This window comes from Hydra viridissima, unplaced genomic scaffold, assembly GCF_058129835.1.
Source record: "Hydra viridissima isolate aposymbiotic clone 2 unplaced genomic scaffold, HvirCarnegie_v1 scaffold_6, whole genome shotgun sequence".
In the NCBI taxonomy this organism is placed as follows: Eukaryota; Metazoa; Cnidaria; class Hydrozoa; order Anthoathecata; family Hydridae; genus Hydra; species Hydra viridissima.
In genome coordinates, this window is record NW_028324305.1 from 3,643,206 (window position 1) to 3,662,767 (window position 19,562).

A 19,562-nucleotide genomic window follows, 5' to 3' on the forward strand; every position below is an offset into this window, starting at 1 on the left:
TTCACTTATTAATAACAAACTTTAACATCAAATTTTATATTGTTAAAATAACATAATCGTGTTATTATTACACCGAATTCCGAATCAGAACTTTCGCCTAAGTTTTCTTCGATTTTGTTGAGGTCGTTAAAGATTTCCTTTTCAATATCTTGAGAAGTGGTTTCACATTCAGTTACTGTGTCTAAATCTTTTACTACGCCATGAAGTATAATGGCAGTCCTAAGTTTAGTTTTACCCGGGTTTCTAAGCTATAGACTGATAACCCAGCTAGCCAGCCCATAAGTTACCCGGGTGGATCCCAGCCGGTGCGCAAGACCTGACCCGTAGGGTAACCCAGCCGGATCCCGCCGGTTTTTGTCCGCGGGATCCAGACGGGACCCGTCCGGGATTCACGCCAGAAAACACAAACGGGACCCAGACGGTATTTAGCCGGGATAGCAAACGGGACTCATATGAGACCCAGTTGGTATTCAGCTGGGATAACCCACATGGATCCTTCATAAATCCCAGGTATTGTAGGTATAATTATAAACTATTATTATTATTGTTTTTATCATTATTGTTATTATTATTATTGTTATTATTATTATTGTTATTATTATTGTTGTTATTATTATTATTGTTATTATTATTGTTATTATTATTATTGTTATTATTATTATTGTTATCATTATTATTGTTATTATTATTATTGTTATTATTTATATTGTTATTATTATTATTGTTATTATTATTATTGTTATTATTATTGTTATTATTGTTATTATTATTATTATTTTTGCTATTATTATTGTTATTACTATTATTATTATTTTTGCTATTATTATTGTTATTATTATTATTATTATTATTATTATTATTATTATTATTATTATTATTATTACTATTATTATTATTATTATTATTACTATCATTATTATTATTACTTTTATTATTATTATTACTACTATCATTATTATTATTATTATTGTTATTATTATAATTATTATTATTGTTATTTTTTTATTATTATTATTTTTATTTTTATTATCACTATTTCACTTTACTAAGTCCTGTAGCTATATTGCTGGCAGATAAAATGCATTTTATTAATGGAAACAATAACACTGCCAAAAATAATTGCTAAAACTGGTAAGCAGTTTACGATGTGCAAGAGTCTATTTAAAAAAAAAAAAAAACAATGTACAAGTCGTATACCATCAAGCTTTCAAAAAAATGCATCATTACTATCATATAGTATACAAATGATGCAAATTGCAATACTGCATTACTGTAAGTCATAACTGATGGAAAGCATACCAAGAAATACACATGAATGCTTACAAGTAATAACAATTAGTTAACTAAATTTTCAACGAGCATAACTGAATTAAACAAATAAGAGTATATAAAATCAGATCCTGTGTGGTATAAGGCAAAATATATTTACAGGCTGGACAAACCAGTATAATGTATACAGTGCTTGAAAAACAGATCACATTGGGTACTATTTTCAATAAATCATAACTTAGACCATGGCAAATAGTTTGTAAACTCTTAACTGATGCTAGATCAAAAAACATTGTTCACTGTTTAACATTTGTAACTGCATCATCAGGAACTTGTATTACATAATTGACTTCTGTTGCATTCTTCCCTTTCGGTTTTCGGCTCCCTTCCCCACGATCCCGTTAATTTCCAAACCACGTAGAAAGTCCCTTCTCAAGCATCTCCTTGGTTGTGTCCTTAGTGGCAAAGTTTTGTTTAGCAGCACCTAAATACACATAAAACAATTATGTTGATGCCGCAGTATACATGTTAAATTATTATTATTGTTACACCATTTAGCAAGTATTACTTTTCTGGGCTAAATGTTGTGATCTAAATAAATAACTCAAGATTAATATGTTGCTGTTAAATGTGGACATACAAATTTGAAGTGAATACTTACTAAATAAAATCTGAAAGTGTTGCAGTGCTCAAAATTTAATTTGGCTTCGTTGGCCAATCAAGCTACACTGTTGCGCTTGCTTAGATGTCATTAAATAGGCCATGTTTTGCTTGATAAATTGTGTCAAGCTGCCTCCACCATTACTGACAAGAACTAGGAAAGACATTGTTACCTTCAAGTTCTGCAATCGAACCAAGAATTGGCCAGACAGAAATTTTTGAGCTGTTAAATAAAGGAATACCATCAATATTTATGTGAGTTGTAAGCTGTGTAATATCAGATGAAATTGAAGATTTATTTAGGAGCAAATATAACCAGTTTTTTAATCCTATATAAAAATATTCACCACCAGCTACAGAAGCAGTAATATTGTTTCGATCAGTTCTAAGAAGTGTTCTAGCATCTTTAGGCAAATCTAAATTTGGTTTTCGCAAGTTCTGAAGCAAACTATTTATAGCACTATGAGATATGTTAAATGCAATCGTCCATTGCTTTAATTCATCTGATGCAATTTAATTAACTTTTGTTACGCAATTGTTGCCATCAATACCATCACTGTCAAAATCATCATGCAAACAAGTTTTCCATTCGATGTTATCACTAGATTCTTCAAAACTAATGATAGAGTTAGTAAAAGGTAAATTTATATTGTCATCCGACCAGTATTAATTTTCGGGAATTTTAGGAGAAGACTTGGGTAAAAAAGTATTTTTGACAATTGGACATGATTCAGAAGAATTAAACACTAAAATATTATTCAACAACTCGGATTTATTGCATGATACTTCTTTCACAATTCTTGCTATTTCAGCAGCAATTTTTCTACGTTTTGTTCTGTCTGAACTCATAGTAAGGTTACTTATATCTTCGTACTTTTACAAAATGTTTTTCTATTATTTAACAAAATTAATTAATTAACAAACAATAAATAGATAATAATATAATAACAAATAATATAAAAAAAGTATATGGGTAATAAAATCTTATTAGGTTATAAATATTTCCCAATTACCAAAATAGTTTTATTATAAATTAAATGAAGATAGATTTTATAAATTATATGCGGTAAAAATTACTAACAACGTATATGTTGCTTTCTCGCTGCGAACGCAACGTTTCAACTCTACATTTTCTCTTCTAATAAAAAACTCCCATCCACAAAAAATTCGCCTTCAATTTACACTTTACAAATCAACTCAAATATGTCCATAAAAATACCGCTCAAAGTATGCTTATAGGATTTTAAGGAATCTGCGCAATGTCCACTCTTTGTAATTGCTTTCGCGCATAGTTTAATTACAGTATCTCAGACAACTAAAAACCAGTGTTTTCAACTTAATCTTTCAATCAATTTTCAAAAATTAACATAGAATTATCTATAAATAGTTATTGCAAACATAACGAAAACATAATGAAACTGCAATACCTAAAATACTGTTAGTAAAAAAATTATACTCAAATATATTTTACTATAATCAAACAGTAAAAAAATTGTTCTTATCCGACAATCGTAATTTAAAAGCGGTCTAGTAATTTTTGCTGATCTAAAACGTTTCTCGTATTTGGCGAAGTAGCCTGGCAAGGGGGTGCGACTGGTATTTGTTGTTGGATTGCCAAAAGCAGTGTCTAAGATTTGGATTCGCAAAAGAAACCATTGACGTGATGTTCCAGAATATAAGAGCTGCTTTGAATTGAATGTGTTCTCTAAGAATCAAGGAGGAATGTTATTGAATTGCGCGGAAGAAATTACGTAAAGAGGATATCGACGTAGTTTTCTTGATATAATGTAAATATAGTTTGAGTGGTTTTTTTTTTAACACTATACTTAAGGCATTTTTACAGATTTTGATAAGTATAAACTGTACGCAAAACTTTTTGTAGAGAAGAGCGTTTGAGGAAAAGAGAAAATATAGAATTACAACATTGTGTTCGCTGCGAGAAAGCTACACTGTAAAAAAAATAGGGTTTTCTAAATAGCTTTAAAAGATTTTTTTACTTGTCCCGAGGGTGGAACCCTTTAAGTGTTTTCTAGAAAACCCTTTTTTAAAAAACTTTAATCCGTTTTCGAATAGAACCCTTTCAAAAAACTTTTTTTTACACACCAAAAGGTTTTCTAGTGGTAGAAAACTTTATGCAAGTGTAAAAAAATCTTTTGCGAAACCTTTTTTTTTTACAGTGTATATTTCTATATTTGATTGTTGTTTAATTCAATTTCTGTCACTAATATATTTATATACTGGTATATTTATTGTAGCACTAGTCTATCAAAAAATCCTTCTTTTAAGCAAAATAATGTTCCAGTTGTTTAATACTCGTGAAAGTAGTAACACACCTAAACTTTTTTTGTTTGTACAAATTATCAACGTGGAATCCTCTACACTTGTTAAACTCATTTATAATTTGAAAAACCCAGTATCCTGTAAGTGCCAATAAAAATAATGATGATCATCATAATCATCTCTAACTAATTTATCACTATTCATATCGAAGTAAATCATTTGGAGTAAAACGAATGCCAGTCATCGATTCTCCAAACTTGAATGTATTTTATATAACTCTCTTTAAAACCTCAAAAATTTTAAAATTCATAGTAATGTATTTTCTTTCACCATCAGAGCCCCCCCCCCCCCCCCCCTAATGTTTAGAATGTACAACTTAATTAGATCTGTTATACAATACGCCATCTTAAATTATTAATTTTTGTTAACAAACCAACAGATGTGAATTTTTGATCATCATAAACTTATATATAAATGTATATAAAATATTTACTCAATATTGCGAGGAGAGAGAATGAGAAAATTTTAAACATCGTCATTACGTTTTTTCCCGACTCAAACATATAATATTCGATCAATGAAAAGAGCGAGTCAACCAAAACACCACGTGGACACATATTCAATTACATGAAAAATAAATAACTCTCACTGTTAAAGTTTAAAACTGTTTTCGCAAACACGGCCAGAAATACAATCATATCTGTTTAATTAGTAAGGTTTTCGAAAGTTCTGTAGCAATTCTGAGAAAAAGACTAATCAAAAGAAAACTAGTAAAACCTGTTTTAGAATTCCGTGACTTTTAAGTTTAAACAAAAAACGAACTTTAAGAAAAAGAAATCAATTGTCTGTACGAGAATTAAAAAAAATAAAATCTCTGGACTGATGGAAAAGGAACGGTTGAAAAAATCTTAGATATTTGATGAGAGATTATATGGAAAGTTTTTATTTGGAGATATTTTGAAAGATAAGTATTATTATTTTTGTATGCATTTCAATTAACGCAATATTATTATTATTATAACTATTACTACTATTATTCTTATTACTATTATCATTATTATTATTCTTATTATTACTTTATGTGTTAATAATTGTTATTTAAAAGTCCCACGCTCCTACCACGCTCCAATCACATCTGCGCAACTCTCACACTCACATTGCATCACGCTATCTGCATCACGCTATCTGCATCACGCTACCATTACACAATATTCCCGTCCATCACACAAAAAAACATGGCAACAAAGGTTTAAAATCTTTCAATATTCACCCTTTTTAACCCTCCCTTGCCCTTGTCCTGCCTTAACTTTGGTAAAACATCTTGATTCCAAATTGTTTAAAGTGTCTTTAAAGTGTAAAATGTTTAAATGTGCGAGTAACTTGTAATTTGTGCTTTGAGTTTTTTTAAGTTAAACAAGTTTGTTTTTCAATTGGCTAGGCTCTTCTTTTTATTATTATACAAAAAAATGTTTAGTTATCGAGTTACAACATTTTTAAATTCACTCTTTTTAGTAAAAATCATCGAGACTAATTAACAAATAATAATAAATCGATATTAAACCAGAGGTCTCATTTTGAATGAGCAAAATTAAGCTTTCGTGCTGTCTTAAAAAAAGTGTTTAAAATAAAAAATACGTTTAAAAATATGTTACTAATTTAAATAAAAGATTTTCTACTAAAATGTTTGAAAAAAAAAAAAACGACATGCAAATGTTCTGCATCAAAATGTAATTTTTGCAACATAAACATTTAAAAGAGAAACTTGTAAAAAGAGGTTATGAAAATACTTTTAAAGGGCTTATGAACTCTGTTCCTTCAAAATATCCAAATGAACTTTTTTAAAGAATATTTGAAAATGTAAAGTATATCTGGCTTGTGTAATATTTATGTTAATTCTTTTAATGAAATAAATCATCCAAGAGAACTTTTTAAAAGTATCTTCGCCTGTTTCAAAGACTTCTTAAAATCCTTCAAAAAAGAAAATGTTCCAAGAAGATCAATTAAAGACATATAATCATAATGATACTTTAAGAAGTATACGTGACCCAGTAGGCGTTTGGACGTCCAACGACGTCCAGCGGACGTCCTAATTGGACCTAAAACGTTTACTAAGGACGTCTAGTAGACGTCCGAACGAAACACCTTTCGTCCGTACATATTAGACGTCCACGAACGATGAACGGTTCAAATTATTTACAGATTGATTTGGTCTGAAAATAATGTATCGGAATAAAATTCGTTAAAATTTTTTCGGATTATTTTTTCGGACTGCAATCCGATCCGATACTTTTGGATCAGATTGTAGTCCGAAAATTTTTATTTTCGAATTGGAATCCGAACCGATATTATTTTTGCGGATTTATACGGATTCAGAATATAGAATGCTTTTGAAATAAGATTCATTTTTATTTACTTATAATATTCAAATATACAATGAAACGAAATGATTTCCATGTTAAGAAGTAAAAAAAAGTCAAAACCACACTGAAAGCTAATCATTTTCCAAATTCATTTCAAGACATTTGGCAACACAATGTCTTGAATTTTACTGAGTTGCTTATTGTATTCTTTCATATATACCAATATCTCAACCTTTGAGATTGAAAGATTGGTTTTTCTAGAATTTTATATATTCGCTGCTGTTGAGAAAACTCTTTCAGGGTTGTATAGGCAATTAATAATGGAACAGATGCTGACATTTTTTCGCTGCTGCATTTTTCGGAGAATTCTGAAAAGCCTCTAAAAGCCGGTTGACAGATTGAATAGATTCCTCTTCACCTTCTTTTGGTAAAAGATCTGTCAACTTACAACCTCCAGAAACAGTTGGGTTCGGATTTTTTAAAGAACGCATCGCTGGAAGAAGATCCACCACAGACTCCATTTGATGGAGGTCAGAGTTTCATCTTGTGGGGAATTTCTGTACTAACTTCGTTCTGGAGTTATTTTAGGCTTTGGCAGCATTAACTAAAGTCATAGCTTTTTGAGAGGACTGGTTGAAGTGACCTACTAATTTTGTTATTTTGTGGTTGAGAATTGACCACTTTGGACATCTTTTATCATCGACAGCACCACTGACAACTAGATTTAGACGGTGATCGACACATCAAATTGCACTTTGAACCCCAATTGATTTCCTAACACCTGCTTGGACATTAGCTGCACCGTCGACTGTTATCCAGGTTTTGACTCCAAAATCAAGTTCAAGTTTGTTGATAGATTCATTGAGCTTCTTGGCAATATTGTCGCCAGTATGTTGTTCGGGGAAGTAGGACATTTTTAATCTTTGAATCTATAAAGTGGAGTGTAAGGCTCATGAAAGACAAATTGGTGTGATCAGTGGTCCACACGTCGGATGTAAAGGCCACTCCATCAAGATTTGACTTGTCTGTATTGAAAATGTTTTTTACTTGTTGCTTGATGAATTTAAAAAGGAGAGGAATGTATTTTGTAGATATATTCTTTGCTTTAATGGCTCTGAATAAAAAATGGTTGACAATTTCTACAGTAGTAAATGGTTGACTGTCCTCAATCACCCATCTAGTAATGTCAACAACAGTTCTTATTTGATTGATGTAAGTAACTTCCCATTCTGGTTTGGTAGCCTGTTTTCTACCATACCGTGTCTAAGTGTTAGAAATTCCACTTAGTTGGAAATTCCACTTAGTCCAGGCTGTAGCGATGCTGGTGTATCTTTTTGTGTCTGTGAACATCTCCTTTTTTTTCCTCTTTCTTGTGTTTGTTCAAAATCTGAGTCTTCAGAGGCAAGCTCATGAAAATCATCAAAAATGGATCAAAAATGTGTGGAATTATTAATTTTTCCTTGTCTTTCCTTTCTAACTGTTTATATAAATTCAAATGGGCTCTTTTCAAATAGTTCCTTAAAGGACTTGTGGTGCTTTCATTGATTAAGTATGTTTTGCCACAGGCCTTATATTTTGCCTTGTTTTCCTCCACATTGTTGAAGAATTCCCAAATGTTAGATAGCTAAGTGTTAGCTAAATGTTAGGCATCTGAAAAGAAAAAAAAGTGAAATAACAAAAAAAAAAAAAAACGATTCGGATTAGATACGATCGGACGAATATTTTGGATTATTTATTGAATCCACAAAAACGGATCAGATTAATAATACGGATTTTTTTTCGGATTAAAAATTCGAAAACACGGATCATATAACATTTTCGGTTTACGGGCTTTTTATTGAAATATTTACCTCAACATTTCCTTACCATTTGCCTTAATAAAACGTGTTTTTTGATGCATGCAAACAGTTTCCAAAAAAGAACTAATTATTTAAAAGTTATTTAAAAACTTTCCTTAATGTTTGTCTTAATAAAAAATGATATTTTTGAGGCATGCATAAAGTTTTCAATTAAAGAACTAATTATTTAAAGGTTATTTGCCTTAAATGTTCAAATGAAAGTAACAATTTTTCAAACTAGTTTTTATCTCTATTTCTATTTTTTTTCTATTTATATTTACATTTAAGTAGAAGAAATATAACAATATAAATTTTATCGGACCAATCCACTAAATGAAGCAATCGACAAAGCAAATTAATTCGCAAAGGAATTCGATCCACAAAGAAAAAAAAAAAAAAAATCCGCAAAAACTCAGTTCGAAAAATTCTTAACTTTTAAATGAAAATAATATAATAATGGCTTGCCGTAATAGATGTAAGTGAAGAATAGTGGACTTATTGATTGAATTGTTGTTGGTTAAGATTTCCAAATAGGACTGATTGAAAATAAAAAAGAAATCCACTATTTATATGGCGCGCACATAATAAAAATGTAATTTTGTTGGACCGCACCATTTAATGGTGACGCGAACGGAATGCGATTGATATAATTCGCTAAGAGAATTAAAGTTAAATTGATTCGTAAAGGTTTTTCGGATTAAAAATCCGCACTTCAAAGAGAATCCGCAAAATAAAAATCAGCAAGTAGTTCCTAAAAATTTTTCGGATTAATAATCGGAACAGCAAAGACAATTCGCAAAAAAAAAAAAAATTCGCTTCGTAGTTCGTAAATTAATTTTCGGATTATGATTTATAAAATATATAACGATCGGACTTTTTACTTATTGGCTAGCACGCAGTTTAACCATGGACTTATGAGAGATGGACGTGCAACTCATTATTATTTCTACTGAAAATTATATTGGTTTTAATTGGTTTATATATAGCTGGTAAATCATCCAAGCAAGCACACAACGTTGAAACAACGTTGAAATAACGTTGATCGACGTTGATCAACGTTATTTCAACGTTGTTTCAACGTTGTGTGCTTCCTGGGATATTATGTTATTATTTAATTACTTAGTTATTCTCGCGGTTTGCCTCAAATTGGCTTTGCTAAATTCTTTGAAACTGTGACATTATTTTTTTCTTTATTTTGTTTATAATCATTTTGTGTATAAGTAATTTACCCTTAACTGTATATATTTCTGTTGTTAAAGATGAAAATAGAAAATTCTATAATATTCATAAACTGGAAGTCTACAGCAATATAGTAGATGGAGTAGTTCCCTGGACATGAAACCATTGTGCTTTAGGTAGCTACAAAACTAGTTAATACAGCGGAGAAAATAGAATTAGCCTCACCATGTGCTGATCCAATATTTTGTAAATCTGTAAACAAGTTTGTGCGGTACAACTTTTGTATCCACACACATATAATTACTGTTACAAACAACAACTTTTTAGATTATAATATAGCATAATTAAATTGCGGTACATTTGATAAAACCATAAAATGTATAATACTTGATATTTGCGGTAGCAAATAGAATTAGCCTCATCAATAATTATTTTCAGTTTACTTGTATATTTTAATCTGGTGATACGCATTTGTGAGTTAGTTTTTTATTATTATTTGTAAGTTAAACAAAGACTGTGAAATCAGTGCTCATAAAGTTTTTAACATTTGGTTTTTGATACCTTTACTTGAAATGGGACGTGGTAAGCGTTTAACGAATGAAGAATTAGCAGTAATGAAAGCATACAAAGATACAGGCTTATCTAATCGGGAAATAGCAAAGAAAATTAAAAGATCTCCAAAAGTGGTTAACAATTACTTCAAGATTGGCGTTAATTATGGAGCCTATAAGGGAAGTGGTGGCAAACGTAAAATTGATAATCGTACTAAACGAGTTATTGTACGTCGTGCTGCTGCTCAGCACATGACTGCATCTCAAATTCGTGCTGATTTACAATTACCTGTATCTGTTCAACGTGTGAGACAAATCTTACATGAAGATCCAAACACAGTTTGGAAAAAGCGTAAACCAAAACCAAAACTTACTGCTCGTCATAAAAAAGTTAGATTACAATTTGCGAAAGAACACATGTCTTGGCAAGAAGAGTGACATCAAGTTCTCTTTAGTGATGAAAAAAAGTTCAATCTAGATGGTCCTGATGGCTATCAATATTACTGGCACGATCTTGGAAAAGAGAAAGAAACTCTGATGAGTCGTAACTTTGGGGGTGGAAATGTTATGGTTTGGGGGGCTTTTTCCTTTGCTGGAAAACTTCCACTGGCATGGATTTCAACAAAAATGAATTCACAGGACTACATTGACTTATTAAAAATAAGTTTACTTGAACATGGTGAGGAATTGATGGGTGAAACTTTCACTTTCCAACAAGATAATGCTCCTATCCATAATTCAAAGCTTACAAAAGCTTGGTTTAGAGAAAAAAATATTCACGTAATGGAATGGCCCGCACGTAGTCCAGATCTTAACCCAATTGAAAATCTTTGGGGGAATACTTTCTAGAAAGGTTTATGAAAATGGTAAGCAATTTGAATGCACCTTGGAGCTGAAAACTCGTATCAGAGAAGCTTGGAATGAAATATCTATAGAAACTATCCAAAATCTTGTGACTAGTATGTCAAACCGCATATTTAAAGTCATTAAAAATTCAGGAAGCAATACTAAATACTAAATGAGCGTAAAAACAAAATATTTTCTTTATTTTTTGTATATAACGTTAATGAGGCTAATTCTATTTTCTCCACAAATTGAATACTTTTAATTTTTTTTCCATTTGTAATTAATTAAACATACCAATTTATAAACTTTTTAGTTGTAGTAGAAGTAATAAGAAATAAAGTAGATTTCATAATTGTTTACCTGCAACTTTTATTAAATTAGAACAAAAAATAAAGGTGAGGCTAATTCTATTTTCTCCGCTGTATTTTGTATCATTTATTATATCTCTTGTTATACATGTACTAAAGTAGTTAAGTAAATTATCTCAATTTTTGTATCATCATCCGCGTTATTTCTTAAAATATTAAGAATGTCTAGCTATATTCTTGTTTCTATTGCTGTTATCTTTAATAAGTAAAAGGAAGTTGATGTGACTGGTTAGGCGAGACCAAATATTTTCGACGAATTTGACAGACTTTAATATGATTTAATTTCTATTGTTTAAAACAAAAGATTTTGTAACAATACGCAACAAGCATGGTTTGCAAAAAAAAACAATATCGTTGCGCGTCCATTTCTTATATGTCCATGGTTAAACTCAATAACAGAAAAAAACAATGGCGGTTAACAGTTCACGCAAGCGTGTTAAAAAAAATGTCCAAAAAATTTTATTTGAATGTCAATAGACGACCGAATTTGAAATCTTGACGAAATTCGACTTAATTGGACCTCCATGGATGTCTAATTAGATCGCGGAAGCCCATACCCGTCAACAAAAAAATCTATTAAAACGGCTGCCCACAGATTTAAAACAGAAGCTCGGATCACGTGGTATAAGTTTAAACTTTTAAAGCATTTGTTTAATAAGACTGTTCATGATAAAGTAACTACTTCAGGCGTTGACAAATTACTAAACAAATTATACCAAGGTAAAGGAAATTAGTTGTTGGCACTAACAGATTTTCATCATATTTCCGAGATAAACATTTGTAAATTTGGGAACTTTTTTCGTGTAAACAAAGTTCTGTCAATAATAAAATAGACCTGTGAGGATAATTTTAAAATGGCTAAAAAAAATATAGCGAAATATAAAAAAGCTTAAATAAAATTTTTTGTCAAGTTCTGGTTTCATTCAACTCCTTGGTCCTTCATTCACCAGCCTTAATTTTGTGTATTTTTTAAGTATTTTTTCCGATATGTCGCCATTTTTTGCCTTGACTACTCTATAAGCTCCATAATATATGTTCCACTAAGCATTAGGCCGGGTGAATAAAAATGAGCAATTGCTTTTACTCAGTAACTGATCAGCTTTACGTGAATAAAAACTTCAGCAGTTTTCCTCATATTTTTATTCACGTAAAGGTAAGCAATTTACTCAGTAATTGCTCAATTTTATGTGAATGAAAACTTAAGAAAAGTTGTTGAAGTTTTTGTTCACGTAAAGCTGACCAATAACTGAGTAAAAGCAATTGCTCGATTTTATTCACCCGGCCTATTATTTTTTTATAGGTGTATTTTCTAATGGGCTTTTTTATAATTCATTTGATATAGCAAAGCCTTTTAAAAAGTTATTCAAATTTATAATTATCTTGCAAAATGCGGCCAAATATTTAATGTTTTCGTTTTTCATATTTCATGTATTATTTCATTTGTCATAAAAGGCACATAATAACCCATTTGTTTTTGTCAAATAAAAGTTAGTTTATACATAGCTGGTAAATCATGTTATGTTAAAATTGAATACTTAGTTATTCTCGCGGTTTGCCATAAATTGGCTTTGCTAAATTCTTTAAAGCTGTGACAAATTATTTTTTTCTATATTGTATTTACACTCATTTTGTGTATAACTTATTTATCCTTAAATGTATATATTTCTGTTGTTAAACATAAAAATGGAAAATTCTATAATATTCATAAACTGGAAGTCTACAGCAATATAATAGATGGAGTAGTTCCCTGGACATGAAACCATTGCGGTTTAGGTAGCTCCAAAACTATTTGATATTTTGTATTATTTATTATATATCTTGTTATACATGTACTAAAGTAGTTAAGTAAATGACCTCAATTTTATTATTATAATCAGCGTTATTTCTTAAAATATTAAGAATGTCTAGCTATATAAAATTAAGCTTAAAACCTGATTCTATTGCTGTTATCTTGAATAACTAAAAGGAAGTTGATGTGACAGATTAAACGAGACCAAAAATTTTCGACGAATCCGACAGACTTTAATATAATTTAATTTCTATTGTTTGAAACAAAAGATTTGTAGCAATGCGCAATGAGCATGGTTCGCAAATAAAACAATAGGTTGCACATCCATCTCTTTTAGGTCCATGGTTGAAGAATGCAAAACTCAATAAATTTAGTGTGCTAGAAAATTTTTCTTCTTATTTTAGAAACACTGCATCAGAAAACACTTTTTTAAATGATGCTAAAAAGAGACAGCTCTATAAACCGTAACGCGATCCCTACTTGGTTAAGAATCTTGATGACATAATGGTGCCAGGTTTTCTGTAGATAAAATAGTGACTCAAATCGTTCTGTTAATGCTAATCATCAGCTATAATGGTTAACTCTCAATCAAATTGTAAATCACTCCCATAATCACACGAAAAAAACTTATGTGTTTTATTATAATATGCATTCTGTAAAAAACAATTAAGATAACGTGTAAAATGGAAATAACAATCTTTATTGGCTATCAGGATACCTATTAGTCGGGCAAATTTGCATTAAATTTATCATAAAGATAAACTAAAATGTAAACTAAAAAAAAACTTTCAAACTCACATATGAAGTATTACACTTGAGAAATAAAAAATGACATGACAAACTACTCGCTGGAAATACAAAGAAAGCTTTTAAACTCACATATGAAGTATTATACTCTGGAAATAATAAATTCACATATATAATACTACACCCTGAAAGTAATAAACTCTGAAGTAATACACACTGGAAATAATTAACTCATATGATATGACACCCTGGAAAAGATAAATTCACAGATGAAGTATTACACCCTGGAAATATTAAACTCACATAAGTAATACTGCACCTTGGAAACTCTCTTGCTTCTTTGATTTTATTAATGTATAGAGAAATGATAAATTGGTGCATTTTTAATATCTATGTGCTAAATTTCTGAAACAAAACCGTTTCATTTAGGTGTTCTGAAGCCGGATTTCGAATATCATAATCTCATTTTCTTCAACTTCGTTAAAAAAAAATACGAAAAATAAGATTATCATTTTCAGAATATTTTTGAACGAAAGTCTTTTTCGTTGAACGAGATTTCGTGAATGAAAATCATTTTCGGAATATTTTTTTAACGAAAATTTTTTTCGGAATATTTTTGTTATTTTATATAAAATTCGTAGTTTCGAACTTTCTTATTTAAGTTTTAAATTGGTGAATCTAAAGTGCAATTTCAAAAGAGAAAAGTAAGTCCATAAATCTCAATTTTTGTAAAACAAAAAGGGTGTTAAGTTTCTTGGAAGAACTCTTTTTAGATTTCCAGGTAAATTTTTTCTTATGAAAAATTTTTTTTCCAGAAAGCATTACGGAGAATATTTCAACTTCAATGCTATTCTGGACAATCTCTCTATTATTCTGGGAAATAGCCCTTAGTAAAAAAAAAAATATTTTAACGCAGTATGTTTGTAGATGATAAAGTTTTACCTGTAAAGAGTGCAGCTTAACAATATTACATTATAGTAAACTACAAGTCAGCAACTAAGCTCCTCCGGTTTTTAAATTTCAATTAACATCAAAAGTTTTTGGCATTGTTTTAAATTAGTAGATAAAGGAAATACCAAGTCTAAAAAAATGATATACACTCACACAACCTTTGTAAATAGGAGTGTCCTATAAAAAAGTATGTTGATTACATATCAACACACTGTCGACCAAAGACACTTTATCTTGTAAACAAGGAACAGGAGATTACGTTGAAAGCTTTGATTATGTAAGCTAATATCTCTAATTAATTTTCAGTAGAAACAACAGTATTATTTTTACGACTTTATGTAGAAATTTTCAGTAGAAACAACAGCTTTTTCTCTTACTGTAGAAACTTCTACGACTTTATGTCTTTTTTTATTATTTTAAACGATAATATAATATTATTTCAATATGATAATATATTTAGATAATATTATATTATATATTATCCAAATATAATATTATATTAAAGTAGTATTAAAACATCTAAAAATAAAAAATTACCTAAAATAATATTATTTAAACATAATTATTGTTAAATGTTTTTCTCACTTCCTTATGAATACAAGCTATGGTTTAGATAAGACTAAGTATTAAAGATGGCGTTTGCTCCTGATTCAGAGTGGTGGAAGAAAGCATCTGATGTTATTAAGAGCTTTCATAAAGAGAAAGCTGCCATTCCTTCTAACACTCAAAGTGCAAGGGAAGATCTTAAAGAAAATATTGGATTTCTTCGAACTTACCTAGAGTTTAACTTCAACCTTTGCGATAAGATTATTTATTCAGGTACCCAGCTTTGTTTCCTTTAACATATTTTGAATTGGATTTATCGGCGCTACTGCAGTTTCTCCCCCCTCCCCCCTTTTTGATAGAGAATTTTATGCTGATTCAGAAAAATATAAAAACATGGACCTAAAAATTAATGGAAAGTACTCTAATTCGAAGTCAAAGTTGTAAAAAATCCTACGAAAAACCCTAATATTCGCCATTTTGAGAATATTAAGTTAATGATCTTTTAGCTTACAAAAGCAATACACTAATAGCATGGTTTTTGCGTTAAAAAAAGTCGTTAAAGTATGTTTATCTTGCACAATTTTTTGCGGCTATGAAAATAGTCGTTTTTTGATTTATTAGAAAATAAACTATAATGCAAGTAATGTACTTTCGTAATAAAATTTAAAAAAGAATTCAACAGTTTTGTTTCCTAAAAAAAAATTTTGAAATTTAGTTCATAATTGTTTTATCACATGTAAAATTTATAAAATGTAACTTTCAGACCATTTTCTTAATAAAAAAAACCCAGTTACAATACAATAATAATTATTCATCAATTTGTCTATATTCTCACATTCTACGTTCAACCTTTATTTGAAATTTACCATTAATTTCATTTCGTTTTAAGACTTTCATTGTAATACTTTAAAACAATAATGCAAAAGCTAATTGAAACCAGGTTTACCTATTGCGCAATGTAACGGTAAATAATTTTCGTTAAAACTGAAAACGTTTAAAAAAAGTTTTTAAAATATGGCGAATATTAGGGTTTTTTGTAGAATTTTTTACAACTTTGACTTTGAATTAGAGCGATTTTCGTTAATTTTCAGGTCCATGTTTTTATACTTTTCTGAATCAGCATAAAATTCTCTATCATAATCAATCATAAAAAAAGAAGGGGGGGGGGGGGGAAGAAACTGCAGTAGCGCCGGATTTATCTTCTTGTAATTCATAATTTTTAACTTTTTTGAAGGTGCATATTATGTCTATATTTCTTAGGTAGTGCTTTTGAAAATTTAAATATATCTGGAGAGAAAATAGAATTTGACGTTATGTTCATTGCTCTACGCTCCAATTTTTTATACCTCACTGAATGCAATAATGGATATTGTAAGATTCAATGCAACAATCCAATGTTAAATTATCAACTTGACAAAGATTTCTACCTTGATGCTAAAAAATTCCGTAATTTTTTCAAGGGGCGAATACAAATTTGGTCAAATTTGATGAAAGTTCATAAAAATAAAAGTTTTTCTGTAATAGAACATGGCGTTGCTGTACAAATCAATGTACTTAATGGGGATGGAGAGGTTTGGTATCAGGTTGACTTAGTCCCATGCTTTGAAGTAAGGTCAAACGCATCAAGCAAAGGTGATAACTAAATTTTTACAGAGGTTTTTGCTCTTCTTAAATAATCTCAAAGAATTTCGAAAAGTTTAATATAAATATTTCTTAAAGATTGTTGTTTAGAAATACTTGAAAAAAGGATTTTAGTTTTTTATTATTGCTCAAACTTTTTTATTGGAATACTTAATAAAAATTAATTTTCTTTCTAAAAAGTTGAACAAAATTAACTGTAAAAAGTAAAACATGATTTATTTGTCCTTAGTTTTGCCTTGATGTGTAATCCATGTTTTTTATATCACAATTTAGAAAAATGTTACTGTGTTCCAAAACCTCCAAATGATGATCAAAATTTGATTTGGAGAATATCTTACTCAGTTTGTGAAAGAGATTTAGCGAGTAAAATTCATCCTGATGTAAAAATGTGTATCCGTGTTGTCAAAGCTTTATTTAAATTAGAAACAGATGGATTGTTTAAGAAGTTCACATCATATCATATAAAAACAGCAGCATTCCATTATTGGGGAGAAAATATCACCTCACCAATTGAAGATAATCTTGGGCGTAATGTTCTCAATTTTTTGATTTATATTAAAGAAAGCTTGCAAAAGGCTGACCTAAGACATTACTTTGATCGCAGCATCAATCTCTTAGATAAAACTGAAAAGAACCCCCAGTTAGCAACCACAATAAATGGCTGGGTTAAAAGTGGAACAAGATTTTTGGACATCTTTTCACTTTCACCAGAGAACAGTTTACTTTCACAGGCAACAACCAGTCTGCCGGTTGAAACTAACTTACCGGTTGAAGTTGTTCTACCGGTTGAAACTAATTTACCGGTTGAAGTTGTTCTACCGGTTGAAGCTAGTCTACCGGTTGAAACTAATTTACCGGTTGAAGTTGTTCTACCGGTGGAAGCTAGTCTGCCGGTTAAAACTAACTTACCGGTTGAAGCTAGTCTGCCGGTTGAAACTAACTTACCGGTTGAAGTTAGTCTACCGATGGAAGCTAGTCTACCGATGGAAGCTAGTCTGCCGGTTGAAGCTAGTCTCAAACTCATGCAACTAGAATAAATTAGAAAATTTTTTTTTTTTGTATATTAAAGTCACTAATAAAAATAATTTTAAAAGGTAATACATATTTTTGAAGCAAGAACCGAAAAAAAAAAAAAAAAAAAAAAAGATATAAACGAGATTTATGTTCCCATCAAAAATCGATGTTTTGTTAGAAATGCCATCAATTTAAATTGTATATGTAATTCGTATGTAAGTTTTTCTTTCTGTTTTATAACTTTTTTAGATTTACTGTTTTATATTTTATTTATGAAGAAAAGTGTTTGCTTGTTTTTTAGTAGTCAATCAGATTTTTTTGTTTCTTTTTTCTCAAAACTATTAAAGTTTGATATGTGCCCATAATTATGAAAGTGGTCTAAATCAAAATTTAAAAAAAAAATGAATTTATCACTTATTTCAAACGACATGATTTTAAACTGAATATATTCAATGTAATTTTTACGATATCGTCAAAAATGAACCTTTAAAAAGTAGTTGTAATTACAACGTTATACGGAATTTTTTAATTTATTCAAATGCGAATCATTAAATATCTCGAAGCAAGAAATACATGACTTAGACCACTTTCATAATTATGGGCACATATTAAAACCGGCATTTGACTCGTTTGTTCAGAAAGAAATCCTAGTCAGTTTAATTCACTAAAAAATGTCGAAACTTTTCGTTAATAACTGTCAATCTAACAAGCTGTCCGAAAAACTCAGTTAAAAAAAAAGTTAAAAAAAACTATTCCAATAATTTCTCTTAAAATCAATTAAACACAATATCGATTCTGTAATAAGCGAGTAATAAATAATCTCTTTCAAATATTTTTATTAAAGCTGCAAGTTACAAAAGACGGGTGGTAGGGTGGTAGGGTGGTTCCATCTTACGTATTTGCGATATTTGTCTCTCAGTGAATATTATCTATTTCCAAAACTGGACCTGTAACGATGACCAAAGCTAGAACCTGTAACGATGAATTGTAACGATGTTTGAATTAACTTTTGTAATTCAAGACGAGTAGTAGCAATGTTTGTAATTGCAACGATTTCCAAACCTAAACTTGTAACAATAACCAAACCAGAACCTGTAACAAATTGTAATGATGGAACAGATTTTTTTGAAACAAAGTTAGAGCAAGGGTATTGAAGTTAGGGGAGGGTTACACTGAAAAATAAAACCTATTTCATGTCAAAACTGATTTTCATTACTATTCTAGAACATTATCAGATATCCCCCCCGTAAGATAAATAAAATAGCTGCCTTTTCTTTTGAAATTTACAGAATTTGGGGTGTACAGAGTAAGTGTCTGCGTCTCGGAATCGTTTTCTCGAAATGAACCGGGACAAGCGTAACGAGACAAGAAATTTCCGGGAAAAAAATAACGAGCCAAAGGAAAAGATTATCCCGGAATAAAGTTATAAATCGGGACATAAATTCTGTCTCGGAATTTAAAAACTGTATCCTGGATAATTATGAAACGTTACGAGACAGATCAATTATATTAACTAGATATCT

General features: G+C 29.9%; 1 protein-coding gene and 1 pseudogene across 4 annotated transcripts; one reads left to right on the forward strand and one right to left on the reverse strand.

Annotated features, from left to right (window-relative positions):
- Window positions 1–1,379: 1,379 nt before the first annotated feature.
- LOC145193663 (uncharacterized) lies at window positions 1,380–2,778 on the reverse strand (annotated as a pseudogene). The gene is made up of 2 exons (XR_016453750.1): window positions 1,931–2,778; window positions 1,380–1,753 (listed from the first exon to the last, which is right to left on the reverse strand). The product of XR_016453750.1 is annotated as an uncharacterized LOC145193663 (transcript).
- A 6,715-nt stretch (window positions 2,779–9,493) lies between these two features.
- LOC149886675 (cyclic GMP-AMP synthase-like receptor) lies at window positions 9,494–18,344 on the forward strand. Of its 3 annotated transcripts, none has more exons than XM_090091240.1 (4): window positions 9,494–9,762; window positions 15,452–15,657; window positions 16,645–17,016; window positions 17,299–18,344. In XM_090091240.1, exons 2-4 carry the CDS (start codon window positions 15,471–15,473, stop codon window positions 18,060–18,062), a joined length of 1,323 nt encoding a protein of 440 aa, XP_089947366.1. In that variant the 5' UTR covers window positions 9,494–9,762; window positions 15,452–15,470; the 3' UTR covers window positions 18,063–18,344. The 3 variants fall into 3 exon arrangements, with proteins under 3 accessions (XP_089947366.1, XP_089947364.1, XP_089947367.1); XM_090091238.1 differs by lacking the exon at window positions 9,494–9,762 and adding an exon at window positions 14,473–14,591; XM_090091241.1 differs by lacking the exon at window positions 9,494–9,762 and adding an exon at window positions 14,660–15,115.
- The last annotated feature ends 1,218 nt before the right edge of the window (window positions 18,345–19,562 follow it).

Coding starts and splice junctions, on each gene's coding strand:
- LOC149886675 (XM_090091240.1), top strand. CDS start 15,471: ATGGCGTTTGCTCCTGATTCAGAGTGGTGGAAGAAAGCATCTGATGTT. Junction 15,658..16,644: donor CGATAAGATTATTTATTCAG/GTACCCAGCTTT, acceptor TATATTTCTTAG/GTAGTGCTTTTGAAAATTTA. Junction 17,017..17,298: donor GTCAAACGCATCAAGCAAAG/GTGATAACTAAA, acceptor ATCACAATTTAG/AAAAATGTTACTGTGTTCCA.